Source organism: Poecilia reticulata, linkage group LG2 (assembly GCF_000633615.1).
Source record: "Poecilia reticulata strain Guanapo linkage group LG2, Guppy_female_1.0+MT, whole genome shotgun sequence".
Classification (NCBI taxonomy): Eukaryota; Metazoa; Chordata; class Actinopteri; order Cyprinodontiformes; family Poeciliidae; genus Poecilia; species Poecilia reticulata.
In genome coordinates, this window is record NC_024332.1 from 35297677 (window position 1) to 35316605 (window position 18929).

An 18929-nucleotide genomic window follows, 5' to 3' on the forward strand; every position below is an offset into this window, starting at 1 on the left:
TATGTGAAACATTTGTACTTTTAACGTTACCCTCTATGACATACAAGACCTGATTCAGGGATGAGAAGAACATGCTGTGCAAAGGTCACATCAGTGAACCTAATAACATCAAAGTGTGAGCGTGAATTAGGTCAGTAACTCACTTTGTGGCAGTCTGGCGGTTTGGACCGCAGTGGGCACCGTCGTCACTTCCAGCTCTGTGGCCCCTCCGTCCGTCTGTTTCTTGGTGGTGTGTACAGCCTCTGTAGTCCTGGCAGGAGTGCTGTGACCGTCGGTGGTTTTGCTGTACTGACTTTGCGTTGTGGTGAGTCTTTGGGTCCCTGTGCTTGTTTCTGCCTGCGTGGTTGCTGCTTTAGTAGGAATGACCATCTTAGTTGAAGGCCTCTGCGTTTGGACTGCCGGGAGTGCTGCAGAGGTCTGCAGGGTCGGGGTGGGCGCTGTGGAGGAAGGTGAAGTGGACGGGACGGTGGTCTCTGTAATGGATTCTGTAGCATAGCTACTAGAGCTGCTGCTCAGCACTGCTGCTGATGTTGCTGGTAGGGAAGGAACAGTGGAATCCATGCTGCTGGTGGTAAAAGCAGTTGACTTAAAGGTGTTTTCTTCTGTTGTCTGTGGTCTGTTAAAACGAAGAGAAAATTGCTTAAATCTCAAAGTAGTTTTGTTTCTGAATTAACTAAATTTTAAATATGTGCAGGATCTTGCTAAAAAATACTTATAGCACTTGATCTTTTCTTCACTGATGTGCTCTAAGAAACCTCTGAGGCCTTCAAAGACCAGCTTTATTTATACAGAGATTAAATTTGACACAACTGGGCTCCTTTTACATATTAGATTATTTTTTGAAGGTAACTGATTTTCTGAAGGTAACTGAGAGGCCTGAATACAAATTAACACTTTTTAAAATACATTTTTTACATCTGAAATAATGTGTACACCATGCATCATTTCCTTCCACTTTGCTATTATCCACTACTGTTTTTCTACCACCAGCAGGGGGCGCAAACGCTAACTGAAATTGATTAGCTTCTTTGAGAACCAACTGGTAAAAAATATATATTTTTACCTCTCGGTGGCAGTGACTGGTGTAGGAGTGAGGAAGATCCCGGTAACCGTCCTTGGCACGTTTGTCTGAGACTCATCCATTTCAGATGAACTGCTGATTGTTGAGGGCACAGTAGTCAAACCTGAACCCACGCTATCCTCACTGGTTTCGGGTGAAAGGCCTTCTGTGCCTTCCTGGTTCTGAGTGTTGGGGCTCTGGGCTCCAGTGGTCATCTCTGTGGACAATCCAACACTGCTGCCAGAATCCTGATCCGTCCCAGAGCCATTTACTGGACCCTCTGAGTGTGAAGTGAAAGGAGGGGTGGAGGAAACAGGTGCGTCTGACTGATCAGTGCTGGGCTCTGTCACCCTGAGAGGTGGAGTTGAGTTAGATATCTCCTGAGATGTTAAAGAAAGCTGATGCTTTGTGGCGTTAGGTTGTCCGGTTAAACCCGGGGTTCCGCTGGCCACTGCTGGACCATTAGTTTCAGAAAAACTCCCAGTCACTCTCTGTTCTGTAGTTTCTCTCCCATCAGTCCTTGTAGACGGGGCACTTTGAGTATAATCCTCGGTTTCCACAGGCCTGTGGGGAGGGACACCCCAGGTGGACGGAGGCTGACGGGAGCTCRAGTCCTCCGTAAATGCCGATGAGGTGCTGTTGTTAGAGGAGGTAACAGAGAGCAGGGTTCTTTCCCCGGCACGGCTTACAGTTGTTGTGTAGGTTCTGCCGGTGAGTGTGCCGGTCTGCGACACCGAAGACGTAGCGTCCCCCAAACGGAGCGTCGTATCCGGACTGTCCTGGGACATGGTTTCATCCTCAGGAAACAGCCAGGGTTTGTCCTCCGTGGACACAGAGTGGGAGATTACTGGCATCTGGTTTGTGTTAGTAAAGCCACTGCTACTACTGACAATGCTACTGCTACTAGTACTACTGCTGCTGATGTTACTACTATTATTACTGCTGCTACTACTTCCACTACTACTACTACTGCTGCTGCCACTGCTAGTACTACTACTACTACTACTACTATCGCTGCTGCTACTACTACTATTACTAGTACTACTACTACTACTGTCGCTGCTGCTACTACCACCACCACTACTAGTACTACTACTACTACTGACACTACTAGTACTACTACTACTACTACTAGTACTACTACTACTACTACTGCTGCTGCTGCTACCACTACTAGTGCTACTACTACTGTCGCTGCTGCTGATACTACTGAACTCAGTGGTAGTTATAAAGGAGGAGGTAAGTGGCTTTGTGGACAGATTTGTGGCCTCAGGAAACCTGCTGCTTGTTTCTGTGAAGGTTTCTGTCTGCTCCGTGTCTGCAAATACAAAAAAAACAGAAGCAAAAACCAAAGATTAATTTTCTCATTGTGTGCTTTCTGAAACAGTACGACATGAACTCGTAAAGACTAAGATGCACCAGGTTTGATAATCTGAGTAATCTATTTTTATCAAATTATCATGTAAACGTAATATTTTTTCATAATACATTTTTCTTTTTTTTGTTTGACATTATTAGTCAAACTACTAAAATACATAAATTACACTCCAGATTTTTCAAAGAAACCTGAATTCACTAAAGCAAATTCATAGAAATGCTGTCATGATTTAGTAAAATCCTTGAAATTCTGATTTCGCAACCATTTAATATTGCCCAATAGAGGGCGCTCACCAGGAAGCCTGGGACCTGTGGAGGGTGCAGACAGTGAGAAGATGCTGTCAGGGTGAACAAAACGTTTTGTATGGGCAGTAAATTTTGGGTGGAGAACAACTGGCAGCCAGTTTGTCTACTCCTAACAATGGCTTGAAGTCCTAAATATGGAAGTGACTGTCTCTGCTGGGAATCTGCCATTTCCTTCCTAAAGCTGAGTGAGCACAGGGCGATTGGCAGAAACCGGCAAAGCATGGATCTGGGCGTGTTTTCATTGTTCAAAGGTCTCTTTTAGGCTGGTTAAAAATGGTTTGGTCACATATAAACTCCCCGAACACAACCAGAAACGAAAAGAATGTGACGACAGGGATGCCATTGCCGATTTGGGGACATTTTTGTGGTATTTTGAAGTTGACAGCTGAGAATCAAGGGCGGCATGAAGAGGAATGGTATGCAGCAAAGATCCCCACCTAGAAACATTGTTCCATGTTGTATTTAAATTACTTGACTCTTAGCATCACCCGCAGAGCAACATTATGGTGTTGACATTCAGTTTATTCATTACTTTGTTTGTTCAGAACACAAGATGAGCTGTGAATTACATTTTGGTTAGAGATGTAATTTTTTCCAGCTGAAATAATGCAGTAAATGTGGAACCATAACAACTCATATGACCTGTATGTCAATTAGCATTTTATTTATCTGTCCTGACGTTTACCAACTACTTTCCATTGTCCTCCAAATGCTCCACAATTATTGGCACCCGTGTGAAAGACGTGCAGCAATCATCAAAATAAATGAATCTTTTATTGCTGCATCATATTCCAGCCATTATTTTTACTATAATTAGTGGTATACCCCAACAATCCCTATGAAATAAATACATTTTTATTTGTTTTAGGATTTACCTCCCATAAATTGGCTGTATGAAAATAACTACTTGCCTAAACACAGTTAGTGGCCTGGTGTGAGTGAGATTTCTTCCTCTGCTTATCTCTCTGGTCTTGTGTGGTCTTTTATCTGGCCTCTCTCCAGGTCTGAGAAAAGGGGTTAGCGATGGTGCCACAAACGGCTCCCATGCAGAACTTGTATAAAAGGTGGATTCAGCAGGAGAACTGCCTGGACGGTGGGAAGCTACGAGGATGAGAAAAGGGGTCATCAGACTGTTTTTCCCTCTTAGTTCCTCCGCATGTGTCACTCTCAATAATGCTTTTTTTTTTTTTTTTGTCTCCCTCTGGATCCATCCTGGGAAACAAAACTAAGACTGGAACGGGGTGCTGGCAGAAAGTGATGGACACTCCCAGATCACTCTGCTGTTTATCTCTTAGCTGTTAACACAGTTGTCAGTGTTGTGTCTTCACATCTGACATGCTTCAGAAACCGTTCTCTCTGGTTTAGCATGTCCGACTTCCTTAGTGACAAATTATTAAAAGTGCTGTGAATAAACAAGTGAATCTAATTTGTGCATACGTTCTGTTGCCCGGTGGTTCAGCTGTGACCAGAAAGCTGCAAATGTTGATGGTCAGCTGCAATATGACCATGACCTTGAGGCTCTGTGTTAGTCATTTTAGTCTTCTCCTTCCTTGCAGCATCCATGCCTTCAAGCGCAGCACAGAGTCAGGGCATTGGTGTTATAAAACGTTTTGGGACGGCTCCCACTTGGACCGAGTGTAACTGCATGAATCAAAGAGGGTGTTGGTGGGAATGTCCGAAATATCTCGCCAAACCCACACAGGCCAAATAAAACTAGAAACACATCATCCTAATTACCCAGCCTGAAAGAGCATAAATAATAATAAAAATTGCCGTAAAAAGAAATCAACGCGTTTCGCCTATTAAGAAATATTACCTAAAATAAAATACAACATTAAATAAGAAAGGCATCCAGATTCCAGCACTATTTTTGCTGCACAATCAGGGAGCTCATTTTAATACCACACTGGACTATATTAGGAATTCCTGCAATTTTTAATATAGATGTGAGGTTTAATTTAAGCCATATTTCCCTGACTCTTCTCTGGTTTTTAATTTTCATCATCTTTATCCCCCTATCGCTACAAAACTTTAACAGTAGGTGTGGACATCAAGAACAAGCATAGTTCATACACTTGGACAAATGTATTATTGACATGCAGCATGAAATGATGGCTCTTGAAATACAATACACCCAGTATTTAATCAATGTTCTTTGTGATTAAAACATTGCCTACATTCACATTGCATAAATAGTTGCATTTTAATGTGTATTATACAGTTCTAGTTATCTTGTTTTTCAGTTATAAATAAAAAAAATCTTTGAGAGGAAAGCTGGTTTTTATGTAATCTGAGACATATGTACCACTGATACCAGATATTAATAACAATATCTATAACAAAAACATTTTTGACAATGTCTAATCTTAAATGAGACTAAAATTGATCTGTTTTATTTTAGGTTTGCCAAACTTATTTTTATTTAGAGAATAATGAGAAACATTTTTTTTTTGGGTGAATTTTCTTTTAAACTTTACTCAAAGTCAGAAGTTTATAGACATATTGTTACCTTTTAAAACTAAAGACTTGGATCAACTATTTTGTGTACCCTTGCACATGCTGCAAACTATAATTTGCTGGATGTTTGGTCAATTGCTCCTGACAAAAATTGACTCAGGYTGTAGACTGTGTTACTCACATGTCTTTTTAGCTCTACTCAGAAACTTTCTTTAAAAAAAACAACAAACTTTCCAAAGAAACAAGGCCCTAGTCAAAAAAAAAAAAGGTTTTTTGCCGTTATGCTTTGGGTTACTATCCACTTATGAGACCCATTTGTGCTCAAACTTTAACTGTCTGGCTGATATCTTGAGATGTTGCTTTGATATTGATCCACAAACTGTATTTTCTTGTGGTAGCATCCATTTTGAATGTGCAACAATCCCTCTTGTAGAAAATGACACTATTATGTCGCCAACCCCATATTTCACAGATGGGATCTTGTTCTACAACTTGTATGTTTTCCTATTTTCCTCCAAATGTCACAATGGTGATTATGTCCAAACACTTCAGTTCTACTTGAACCAGGCCACCACACAAGCCTTTCTCGCTGAGAGGACTTTCACTCAGCTACACTCTTTAAACACCTTCTTTAGGTCTTTTATGCATTTCGTGCTGAACAAGATTTGTATCTGCGACACATAACCTGTCTCTTGAATGGTATGATGGCTGGACATTACACTTGCATATAAGGTCTTGAACAGATAAAACTGCTATCTTCAGAGTCGTGGAGGTTCAGAAATTTCTCCTGACATCATGGCCGATTTCTTTTGATTTTCCAATGGTGTCACACAGGAAGCAGTGTGTTTGAAGTGTGCCTTCATTTAACTAAAAATGTTTTGAATCAATTCACCAAAAATGAACAAAGCCTTGATGACTGGCTTTCCAGGATTGCATTAAGGCATAATAATCTCTCTTGAATTAAAGATAGCAGTAGAAAGTTTTGTAGAAAGTAGAAGGATCTGAGACATTATCCCCAATTTGTTTTATTAGTCTGAAAACTAACTGTGAGCTAATGATAGAATAAAATGCCCAATGGTTTGTGTGCAGGAAATGTGTCCCTAATTCCCTCAAAAGCAAAATAAATATATATTTTTTAAATCATCATATGACTATGACTATATCTTCTGCATGTGTAAAAGCAAAAACTTTTCATGAATGTGTTCTTGTGTGAGTCTTATCTCTGCCAATTGACAGAGTACATAAACTACAGGAAATTAGAGTATGCTGCCCAGAGTGGAGTCATCTGAGGATGCTGCTCCGCATTCATGATGTCATAATTGAGTTTCAGCTCCGTCTGCATTTTCTTTATATCGGAAGAACTTCATCAAGTTCACTTATGGTAGCTGGAAGGGACTACTTTCATAAACAGATACTTTATTAGTTAAATGCAAAACAAACTTCCTCCATTTCACTAATAATAGAGCTCAACAGTTTGCATACATTTTACTTCACGACATATTACTGAGTGCATTGGCAAAACATAATAGCATTCATGTAATATATGTTGCATGCAGTTTGGGGGTAACGGGATGCTCCTCTGAGTGACCTTTCAGCCCATGTTGGTACCGAACCCAAGTTGTGTAGGTTTAACAAGTAAATGGCCACTTAACTAATTAAAGGAGGGTGAAGACCCTCAGCTTGGTAGCAAGTTTGACTTCAGATTTGCTGCTACATTGATTAAAGAATTAAAAAAAAAACCTTAAACCCTTTTCATTTATTTAACATTCTACACCCAGACATATCAGGCACACCATTCTGTTGGACACCACCAGGTGACTGAACAACCATCTTTAGTTAAATTCTAACCACATTTTTTGTTACATTTCTTATTAAAACAATGTGGCAAATTTATCTATTATTTACCATTAGATTTACAAGCTGTATGAAAAAAAAATGGCGACTAAATTTTTGATATGACTTCTAAGAATTTTATTTAGTGTGAGTCGTAAAAAAAAAATTTAAATAGGAGCGAATTGAGGACCACTTAATCAGTTTTTGTTTTCTGTTTCTTTGTGGACAACACAAATAAAACTGGATCCAGCTTAGACTAATGCTATCATTACTCGCTCATTATTCATTATTTACGGTTTTAGTTCTGTTTTCTACATAAAAGACAGCTTTAAATTAAATTTCATTCGGAATTTAAAAACACTCTTTCAAAAACAGCGTGGGGACAAAAAAATATATTGGCTCCGTTTTTATTTATTTAGCTCTGAAACAACCTCATTGCTACAACAGGATAACTACCGTTTATCACGTGTTTAGAGTAGTTCAGTCTGGAAGCAACAAGCTCCCATGCTGCATGCTGAAGCTATTCATCACTTTTGCATCCTAAATTAAAAGCTACATTAGGAGATATGGTTTAACACTTTCGCATAATAAACTTTCTATTATCTGCCGGACTCTCGTTCTGTGTTCTTACCGAGGTGCCCCGCGGTAGCAGCGTCGGTTCCAGCCGTGTGTGTGAGCAGGAGATCCCTCTGTGACGGTGATAAACTCTCGCTGGAATATGAAGTTGAAGTTCCACCGTTTTCGGTGTTGCTGGGTTCTTCTGTGCCCGCTGAGTAATACAACCCGTCCGTTACCGAATTCGTGCTGTTGTAGCCGGGGGTCCCTGCCCGGAGGGGCCCCGGCAGACCCAGACCCAGCACCGACAGAGAGCAGAGGAGGACTTGATTCAAAAACCACGTTTCCATGACTTTTTTTTCTAAGACCCCCGAAGTAGCGGCCGCAGATCGATTCCGCCAACACGAGTGGATGCCCGGGAGTCCTCCACCGGGGACACCATGGGACGAGCGCTCCCGTTGTTGGAGAAAGTTTAGATGGGAAATGTGTGACTCCTGCTGAAGGTCCGGAGGAGATCCGTAGTTCTGCTGGCGGGGAGCGGAAGATAACAGAGCCGAAGCTGCAGCCTGTTATCACGGCGGAGGAGCCCGGGCTCCTCCTCCTCCTCCTCTTCCTCCACATACACACCAACAGATTCAAGTCTGATTACTGAGCTGCCTGCAGGTGTCAGAAGTAATGCCCTCGAATGATTCCTAATAAGTGATGAAAGTGAGCGTTCTAGGTTTACACTTTAGAGTTTAACAATGCTTGAATAGTTATATCGAAGACAAAAAGTGGGGAAAAAAATGAAAGCATCATGAGTTCATGATATCTGAAGTGAGGTTCTATTAAGGCATTATAAGCAGTGAATATCTTGCCGACATAGCAGCCTTGGCGTCCGCTTTTAGCACAAAACCAGATAAGTTGGATCTGAAGGCCGAGGGCCAAGATCAAAAGGTGTTGAGGGATGTTATGTAAAATCAACTTTTTTTTAGCTTTATATCATGATATAATGTTATCCTCTCATACATGGAGTGTTTTAATTCTTTCATGCATGTTTGAAAAATCTTTGAACTTCCCATGACAGCCATTTGTGGGTGCCTACTCACTTGAAAGCACAAAGCGCTGCCTATTTACCCCCAAGCTCCATGATCATTTTATGGGTAATGAGGCTAAACTAAAAAAAAGTATTCATTAAAAAGAACTCATTTTTGGGATTTACTTGGTGTTAAAAATTTCTATTTTATTTGATTTATAAATACTCTTGCTGGACACAGGCCTAAAAATACAATCTCAGTTTCGATATTTAAATTACACCATTATGTGTTGGAACAGTCCGGCTCTAATAAACAACCAGATCTGCAATATTGCCGCCTATAACAAAGCATATTAATGTGTTAGAATATTACAAAGTCCAGATGTAAATTCAACTGACAGCCTTCGGAAAGACTGTATATCCAGTCTGACCAAGTTTGAGCTACTTTTTAGATCCCAAATGAGCAAAGCTGGTAGAGACATGCCCCCAAAAGCTGTAATTGTAGCAAAAGATGGTTCTACAAAGTACTGCCTCAGAGCTGCTGAATGCAAACCCTGTTGAAATTTTTATTTGCAAAACTAATAAAAGGTTCTATCATTTTCTTTCCTCAACTTTGTGTTGGTCTATCATATAAAAACCTAATTAAATACATTGAATTGTGTACAACCTTGATTCAACAAATCAAGGTCTTGCTCAATGAGCAGGACCTTGATTCTCAAGAATCTGTTCTCGATTCTGATCAAGAACAGACCAATAAAAACCAAAACAGGAATGACAAACATTTCCAAGTGCTCACAAACGTAATGCTGACACATTTCTGGCGTTATATCAGGACTTACTGGGTAAATGGTCAAAAATATAGGTGGCGTAAAAAGTCTTCCAAATAACACTGTCTTTTAAAGTATAAAAAACAGCAGTTATCTCATCTTGACAACACTGAGCCCAAACATCCTGTGGTTTAAAGGTGTGCAAACCGACGTGTCGGGTAGAGATGGCGCCTCAGCTGCAGCAACGCTATCGTCAAAGCAAGCTGGGACAACAAGCAGCCAAACATCTCAAAACAACAGGAACCAAATATTTACTCTCAAGATGACATGCAATAAGGTATTATTGTGCTCACAGATCATCATGTGGCTGCTGTTGAGACTAAATATGACAGGAAGAAGGAAGAGGTGATATAATATACCTCTGCCAGCACTGCAGCTCAAGATCTACCTCAACCGCATCATGCAACAGAGCAAATAAGTGGAATATCATCAGAAAGCATACATGTTCATGTGTGTGTGGTCATATTATGTAAGAAGAGGCTTGTGGTTGGTATTTGTATTTTTTTTGTCTAAACTTTACAAAATAATCGATGTGCCCCAAGATATTTTTGTTTCAAACTTGATTTTTGGGAAGAAGCATGTTGAATATAATGCAATTTGTGCTCTTTGAGTGAAAAAACATGGCTTTTCAAAATAAAATGCATCTCTGAATACGAGTGTAAATCAAACCTTTGTAACACATTTATTGTAATGTCACAAAAACATTATGTTGGGCATATCAAACACCACAAGTTTGAACAAAAATACATTTCTATGTAAACTTAATTTGAAAACAAATGAATAAATGTGACTTTGAGCACCTAAGTATCTTTTACTCCCTCAGCTTTTGTGTAATTCTAAGAAAAGCTGAGCTGTTCTTTCAACACTAATCAAAAATGACCTGAGGCACTTAAAGTCTTTGCTACATAGGAAACATGCAAAATGCAGCAGCATGAGGCACACTTTGTGGTTTGAGGTTTTCAGTCATGACATAGAACTAAGTCAGAGTTCAAGTGTGTCACTGGTACGGTGGTTGCACCATTGTGTCGGCTTGGATGAACCAAGATTGGTGAAAGCGGTGGCGAGAGGAAAAGTCAGTATTGTCCTCAGTCAGTTGTTTGGTTTTGAGGCCGATTCCGGAGAGAGACGGCGTCACCACCATCTCCTCCCGGGGAGATCCTCTCTTCCTGGAAGATAGGAAAATGAGAATTTAAAACTTGAAAATGTTTTGAAGAAAGGAATAACTAAATTCACTGACAACTTAAGTGTGAATTAACATTTTCTGAAATACTGCTCCCTCTTGCACTCCCTGTAAAGATGTTTAAAAAGCCACAAAATAAGCAGTTATTTAGAGACATGCTAAGCCCGAGACCTCAGTCTTTGCTGTGGTTCTCCTGCAGTGAGGTTTTGAGATTTTTACCATCCTTCTCCCTGAGGGAGCTGGAAAATAAACTTGGATCACTGTCAACCCTTGTTTGTCACAGCTCTGGTAGTTTTAACATTTTTTAATTAATGCTCTGACTGTAAATATGGGCAACTTTAAATAGTAGTTTGAGGTTTCTTTTTTTTCAGTCCGTTAGGCAGCGATGAGCTGCTCTCTCATTGCAACAAAGAAGTCAGCTCTGGACGTCCCTCTTCACCTATCTGGATACTTTGAACTCACTCCCAGATATTCCTCTCCCAGTCTGTTTTGACCTCCCAAATTTTGTCCTTCCATGAGAGTTCCCCTCTATCTCTTTTTCTACAAATAATCATTTGAAAGTCAACAGTAAAACCATACAATACCTGCATAGGTGACCAAGAATTGACTTCAGCCATCTGAAAAAGCTGAACTGAGCTGCAATACCTGTAAATAAATCAAAGTAGGAATGGTTCAACTTTGCCTTGAGGGAAATAACTCGGTTATAAGATTTTACTGAACTTCAAAGTGTTTTAGAAAACTACAGTCACAGCTCTGAGACGAGCAGATTTTTCATCATCCACCTGTGAGACAAAATCTTGACACTGGAGCTTGAAAATGTGTGGAGTCAGTTAGCCAACACGTGTTGCACCGCACAGACAGATACAGCTTTTGGAGAAATCCTAAGCCACAACAGCTGCAAAGCTGCTGCAAGGAGAGACTGCAAGGGAAGCCTAAAAACAGAGGCTGTAGCCATAGATAAATATTAACTGAACATGGAGGAACCATTTTAAGTGCATCCAGTTTTCCCTCAAGTTAAATATGTAAGAGATTTGAACATTACAAAATGTTCTAATTTTAAGCAACATATTGATAACTGACCTTTTTATACTCATAAGTAAAAATATATATTAAAGTAAACAAAAGGACTCATTTGAAATCCCATTGGCTAAATCTGTTGACACCCTTAGTGAAAAAGATTTGAAAAACAACTGACTTTAATTGCAATAGCATAATCTCTGATTTTAGACAAGTCTAAATGATGTACCGATACATTTGTTCGATAAGGAAAAAGAATCATATGGTAGAAAAAGATATCTTTCTCCATCCTTTGAATTAAATGTAATCAAGACATATTTTAATTTATACTTTATTTTTTTTCAACTGATGAGAGTTTATAGGAACTTCTAAAATATGACCTTCAGTTTCCCCGTTCAACGAAACGGGGAAATTAAATACTGAAGTCTCAAAAGATTTCTATACAAGATTACCGCTGAAATAAAAATATTAATTTTGTTCAGGCTGATTCCATGTCTTAACTAGTCGTGCATACAGACTAGCGTCACAGAGTCACACACAAATATGAAGCGTTTCCTCAGATAAATGAGCTTACAGACATTACCTGTAGGTAAACCAGGACTTGTTTTCCCGATGTAGAAGAAGAGCAGCAATGCAACCAGGATGTTGGCTAAAGCATAAGCCCACTGAATGATAAACATAATCAATATGGAACTCATTGCCTGCAAAAGAAAATGTTCAGATTAATCATCATTAAATGCAAAGTCATCTGAAAACAGATTATGAGAACAGGAAAACTGTAATTAGCTGCATGTGTTGTGTAATTTACCCCAATGAGGGCAATCCAGTGGTTACATAACTTTGTGTAGAAGGCATCACGCATGGGTTGAATTTCAAAGTGTTGCTGCTCTGGTTTTTCTTCATTACCTGAAAGATTATAGGTCAGTACAAACAGGACAAGGTCACTTCTGTGTTAACACTTGGTCTCAGTGAATTACGCACCTGCATCGTAAAGATGAGTCTCTGCAGGCGAATCTTGCGGTGCGTCACCCGTCCTAATGTGATATTTGACTTCAGGTTGATCTCCAGCCCTGAACTCCTCATCTCCACTTTGCCCTTCGTTTCCCTCCTCGAGTGGAGCTGAGCTCTGCTCCCCTCCGTTTTCATTTGAGAACATGTTGCTGTTCAAATCCAGACCAAAGCTGTGCATCAGTCTCTGCTTAGTGGCGGCTTTCCTACTCTGAGATCCGCTGCACAGATCCTGCCTCAGAGTCATCTTCTCTGGTTCAGGATTAGGTTTGGAGACAGGTGGGAAGATCTGGTCCATATCCCTATTGAACTCCAACAGAGTCCCTTTTCCCTGCGGACTTCCGCCTCCGCTCCCATAGTTGGGGGGAGAGGATTCAATCAGAGGCCTAGAGCTTTGCTTGGTCGACTTGCGCCTGCTTCTCCTTCCTGAAATGCAGGTCTGTCTCTTCTGTTTCGTTTGAAGCTGGAAGGTCATGGCCACACAAAAGTAGGAGTAGTCAACGAAGCTGTAGGTGAGCATGAAGTTGATGGTGACAATTGGTGCTAGCACATTGACCCGACCAATGAAAATGAATGCCAAGGTCAGCATGCTGGTTAGACAAATGGCCGCCACAGGGGTCCGGTTTGGGCCTTTCTGCCAACAGGACAAAAATTACACAACATGGTTAGCAATGCTATACTCGACACCCAATCATTTAAAAATCTAGAATGGGTTACATGGGTGTGTAAGTAGCAGTTTTAATAAAGCCACTACTTAACTTTCCTACCCTGAACAATAGAGCTTAGAGAATAAAACTGATTCTCTTATGAGCTGGTTAGCAAAAAACAAAGCAGGCTAAAGCTGTCCATTGGTGAACAAGCCAACTGATATAGAAACACAAGCATTTCAGTATATATATCAAGTATCATCTGAAGATACTTGCTTTCTATCATTTTAATGTCAACAGCCATACATTTTTGTTGCCGTTTTTATATATCTGGGCTTTAAGTTAAAGAAAACAAGTCTACACTTTTTAAGATTTTGTCACTCATTCTTGATTTTCTAAATAAAAAAAAGGTGACATTTATCAATGCAAAACAAATGACTAACAGAAAATTGATAAATGCAATAAAAGTTTACTTCTAATGGAATGTGGCTTCAATATGACATGAATTTATACATAATGAAATTCTTTTTGTGTTTTAGGTTTTAAATAATCTTCTGGGTTTTTTTTTCCTTTCTTTCTTTCAAGTTTATAATGGCAAATTTATAACTGGATTAAAATGTCACAGTTACAATCAATTATTGTTTACTCTATGCACTTTTGCTAAAAAAAGCAATGCATGGCTTTAATCTCAAATTACTTGGTTTTGCCTTTTTCCTTGGCCAACATGACACCTTTGTAATCAAAGTGAAGCCTCCATTTTGTAGCAACAGTTCCATTAATATGCCCCAAACACATTTAAATAAACATAAAAATAACCAATTTATTGATGTCTATCTAAATATGGGTTTTACTTCCACTTTAACTTTCAAAGAAAGTGCCACAGAGCTGCCTCCTTCTGCAGGTCTGAATCTGTCACCAAACGGCAACCTCTTCAACTTCGTCTTGTTGCACAGTTACAGGACTGTTATGCGCCTGGCGGGCCTCCAGAGCACACAGCAGAGCAGGGCCCTGCCCGTCGCCCTTCCTGCGTTTGTTCTGAGGCTTTGATTTGGGCCAAGATGTCTCAGGCCTAATTCCAGCCTGCTGAGAGAGGTCGAGCAGCGCTGCCATACAGGGAAGCCTGGGGTCAAAAAGGTCACGTCGACAACGTGACTGTCCACCAAGTGTGCAGCAGCAGCATGTTGTAACGCTGCTCTGCTGAGGTCAGTTCACTCACTTCTACTGTATGGAGCCCAAACTATAATTAGGCAGCTCAGAAACTGTTTCCTGCCGAGTCTGAGCACCACACCCCCTATACATGCAGGCTACACACTTAACAGGTTACAATATGCCATTCGCTGCAGGTAACACAGTCAATCTGTATGTTGACAGATTCATTTCAATATATGTGAAGCTCCAATGATGTTAACTTCCTGCACACATGACTTGAAGCTTTAGTGATTTCATGCTTTTATTTCTTCAGTAGACGACTGCAACTAGAAATCAACCCATTATAGCCATTTTCACTGTCACTGTGTGTATAGTTCATTTTCGCAATGGATTGCCTTCCAAGTTGAGTTCACAGCTCTTAATGAATTTTGCAATGAAGTTCATAATTTACTTCCAGTCGGGGTGAAGGCAATGTGTACATGATCACTCTGAGAAGTAATAAGAAATTTTGGGCTTTTTGGTGTTAAATAAATAAGCTATGGCTACATGTTGAAATTTGAGATCTTGGAAATAGGTCTACTTTCCTTTAAATCCTTACTTTCTGTGGCAGAATTACTGCACAAAGCATCTTTCTTTAACAATTATCATGAGATATACTGACAGGGTGCTTGTCTTCAGACTGAACTGCAGCTTTAATCAAGATGAAAATTAGTTTTGGAGAACTGAAGAAGCATGTTGAATGAGAGGCGAGACATCCTAACAGAATGAGCCCATGTGTTTTTTTGTTTTTTTTACCTTTGGATAAATCTTTTGCATACACTTAAACGTCAATTGTAGACTGAAGTAAAAGCTCCAACAGTACACAGCGATAATAAAATAATCTCAAGCTTTGTCATGCTGATTGAAGGTCATTCCCTCAACCTTCTAACCACCCACCCCTCTTGCTAGGAAGGTCAGTGAGGGGATGACCCTCTCTTCGGCGATGCACTGGAGGATCCTGGGCGCTCCATACAAGCCACCCATGCAGGAAGCCAGGGAGGAGATGTAAAGTCCCAGCAGAAAGAGGAAACCCACCAAGGAGACCTGGAGGAAGACGGAAAACAAACACAGGGTGAAAAGGATGAGGTGGGGTTGAGATCTCATGAAAGCTACGCCCAAGTCAGTTCCGCTGCAGTCGGCCCTTTGCAAAAACAATGAGCACTAATCACTGATGGAGAAGTCAAGGACTTCTGCACTTGATTCAAGTAAAATTATACTTATATAATTTTTTTCCAATTGAGAAGGTTACATATGTGTTTCCAGACAGTCATATTTTACAATAAAAATGTTTGCATGCCGTCATGCACAAAATTCTATGTATTTTATGGGAATTTTGCATGACAGACCACCACAAAATACCACTGGACAGTAAAATGTGAGGAAAATGATTAATGGTTTTGAAACAGCTTCACCAATAACAATATACAAAGTGTGATGTGAATTTATACAACCTCCCTGAATCAATGATTTCTCGACCAAACTACTGCTGCAGATTCAGCTGCAAGTTATTTGTGAGCCTTCAAGGAGCAGAGGCTGAACAGTTTTATTTACACTGCGAATAAATTACACAAATGGAATGAAATTCAGAGAATGCTGTGCTAGTTTGTGAGTTAGCTGGGTGTCACAACTTCTATGGGTTCTTTGACGCCTCCAGTTGAGAGATACCAGTGGAAAAAAAAAAAAAGAAAGAAAAAAAAAATCACTGGCAATACAGAAAATGGTCAAATATGAATATTTTCCCCATCGTAGAATTGGAATAAGTTTTTCAAAAAACTCCAAGCATTTCTAAAGTACACACCGGAGGAGGCTGAACCAACCACAGCATATCAACAAAGTGAGCCATGGTGGGAAACCCCCTAACCATGCCTCCTCAGCTGGGAGGCCTGTGTTACATGGCTGGATGGAAACAGAGAGGAGTTTACCTTCTCTGCTATCAAGAAGTCATAGCGGAGAGCTTCTCTGGTGCAAATGGCCCCCAGGAGGAAGACAAAGACCAGATACAGGAACCACCTGCAGGTCACAGACAGTACACCACACCAAATTATAAACAACAGCTCCTCTCCCTATTAATACAAAAAGTCAGACAGAATAATGTCACTATATATCTGATAGGCTCGTGCCAGGAATGTAGGTTTGCTTGTTCTCTCCACTGAAACAGGAAAGATTTGACCTTTCACAGAAACACCACAGCAGGCAGGGAAAGTAACATATGTGGTTTCGTAAATTTCCCTTGTGGACAACAATTGCCATCATCCTGTTAATGTACAAGCATGTCTTTATAAATTGGAATATCATTGTAAAACACATTTATTTTATGAATTCAACTTAAAATGTGCCTCTCACAACGTCATTACACACACAGTCATTTTCAAGTATTAGTTTCAGTTCATTTTGGATGTATTAAAGCATCAAGGTAGAATATTGGCCATCAACCAGAGCTAGTCTTGAGGAGTTAAGGAAGTCCAGGATGCTTTAATGTGGACCTTCAGATAATCTAAAATGTTTCTCATCCTCCTCTAGATAACACTATATGGATTCTCTGTGGAGTTTGGCTCAGGCAGGTTTACTGGCTAATCAAGCAATGTGAGACCACCAACAGATACCGGTACTTATAACAGTGATGGGAGGTATCAGATCCTGCTGCAAAAGTGAAATCGTCATCTCCATGACGATTTCCCTAAGCTTGTCAGTATAGGGAAGCATGAAGCACGAACATTTCCTGGTAGACAGCTGCTCTGACCTTTCACCTGATAAAGCACAGCGGACCAACACCAGCAGATGAGACGGCTGCCCAGAACATCACTGTTTTTGAAGCTTCACACAAAAGTTCAATCAACTTGAATTCTGTGCCTCTCCACTCTTCCGCCAGGTTCTGACAGGCTTTACAAAAGAAATGCAGAATCTACTTTCTTATGAAATTAGGACTTTGTCTGAGGTCCAGAAATTATTTTACACAAACAACTCATCAGCTGAAGTTCACGGCTTGGAGGTTTTAGCTGTTTTAGCTAAGTCAAAACATTTCTGCATTAAAACATTTGCTCATCTCATGTAATTTAGGATTTCCATAAGCTTTAAATCTAAATCAGCAAAATGAATACAAACACCTGAAATACATCACCCTGTGCGTCATCAACATGAACTATACCATGTTTAAACGATATTCTAACTTGTGTGGATACACCTGGACAGCTAAAGTATTGTGTTTTTGTGTGTCTTATTTTTTCGGGAGAGTGAACTCGGCTGCTGCCGTACGAAGTAAAAACAGCTGCTAGGGTTCCCACGGGGATGTTGTGCTCTGGCCGCTGCAGGTCTGAGCTCATGTTGAATCCTGCCATGACCCCTAAGCATGAACACACACAGTCAGTCACCAAAAAACTCATGAAAAATGTTAGAGTCATGGAGTGTGTAGCTAAAAAACAAACAAACAAACAAACAAACAAACAAACAAACAAACAGGGAGTAGAGTTGTTGACATACTTCGTGTGATAAATGAATCTTGTTATCTAACAGGAGGCAGGAAGGGTGGGAGAGCACGCACCTGTAGCAGCAGGGAAGAAGACCCCAAATACTGTGAAGAAGTTTTCTCCTGGGCTATAATCTGGTATGATGTTACTACTGAGAAGCTTGGCTGAGTAACCCACGAAGCCATGCTCTGAAAGAAACAAAAGGCACAACTAAAGATGCTTGAAAGTATTCTCTTGTTTGCACAAAAAAAAAAAAGTTTTTCAAATGTATTTATTAAGACTGAGAACCATGTGCATACTTCATCAGGATAAAAAAATTATCTTGAGTGGTGAGAGGAGAATAATAATGAGCTTGAGGTGTCTCAAGATTGAACTGCAATAGAGAGTCTGTGGAATATGCTGCAGAAATATGTCAGATTTCATAGAGGCCCACCCTGCAGCTTACAGGACTCAAAGGATCTGCTGCTTACAGACTGGTGCCAGATACCACAGCACATCTTCAGGGGTCTAGTGAACCCCAGTGGAAAGGCTGTTTTGGTTACACACAAGAGAGAGCAAATACACAAACACATTTTAGTCATATTTCCCCCAAAGCTTAAACTATTAGTTTGTAAGTCAGTTCGAGAATAAATGAGTAACCAAGACCCAAAGGAAGACCTGAAAAGACTGCAAAAAATGTTTCTCAGATCTGGCCTATAATGAAACATATGCTTTTTGGAAATCAATTTCAAGTGTCCCAGACTTCTGTATTCCATAACAGAGTCTTTAAAGTATTTTTATGTTTTTTTATTTCTACAATGTGCCCTTGGAAATCATGCTCATTAACAAAATTTTGAATATATAGACTTATGCAACATTATAAATGATTTATCTGGGGGGTACCAAAACTACCTAACCAAACCTGTGTCAAAAAAATGAATTCCCAATCACGTTAAAGAATATCTGTGACGACTACACACATACACACACACACATATATACATACATTATATATA

At 40.1% G+C, this 18929-nt stretch overlaps 2 protein-coding genes across 2 annotated transcripts in view; both read right to left on the reverse strand.

Moving 5' to 3' along the window:
- The window catches only part of heg1 (heart development protein with EGF-like domains 1), a 13301-nt gene extending 5155 nt beyond the window's left edge, over nucleotides 1-8146 (reverse strand). The window contains exons 1-4 of the mRNA XM_017307994.1: nucleotides 7665-8146; nucleotides 2174-2378; nucleotides 1064-2023; nucleotides 144-616 (exon numbers count right to left, since the gene is read on the reverse strand). Of these exons, the coding sequence (XP_017163483.1) occupies nucleotides 144-616; nucleotides 1064-2023; nucleotides 2174-2378; nucleotides 7665-7938 (1912 nt within the window). The 5' untranslated portion in view covers nucleotides 7939-8146. The remainder of the gene's footprint in view (nucleotides 1-143; nucleotides 617-1063; nucleotides 2024-2173; nucleotides 2379-7664) is intronic.
- A 1975-nt stretch (nucleotides 8147-10121) lies between these two features.
- slc12a8 (solute carrier family 12 member 8) overlaps nucleotides 10122-18929 on the reverse strand; it is a 17299-nt gene continuing 8491 nt past the window's right edge. Inside the window, exons 6-14 of the mRNA XM_008403793.2 lie at nucleotides 18009-18122; nucleotides 17723-17810; nucleotides 16393-16480; nucleotides 15368-15514; nucleotides 12609-13269; nucleotides 12436-12533; nucleotides 12211-12328; nucleotides 11195-11255; nucleotides 10122-10596 (exon numbers count right to left, since the gene is read on the reverse strand). Of these exons, the coding sequence (XP_008402015.1) occupies nucleotides 10428-10596; nucleotides 11195-11255; nucleotides 12211-12328; nucleotides 12436-12533; nucleotides 12609-13269; nucleotides 15368-15514; nucleotides 16393-16480; nucleotides 17723-17810; nucleotides 18009-18122 (1544 nt within the window). The 3' untranslated portion in view covers nucleotides 10122-10427. The remainder of the gene's footprint in view (nucleotides 10597-11194; nucleotides 11256-12210; nucleotides 12329-12435; nucleotides 12534-12608; nucleotides 13270-15367; nucleotides 15515-16392; nucleotides 16481-17722; nucleotides 17811-18008; nucleotides 18123-18929) is intronic.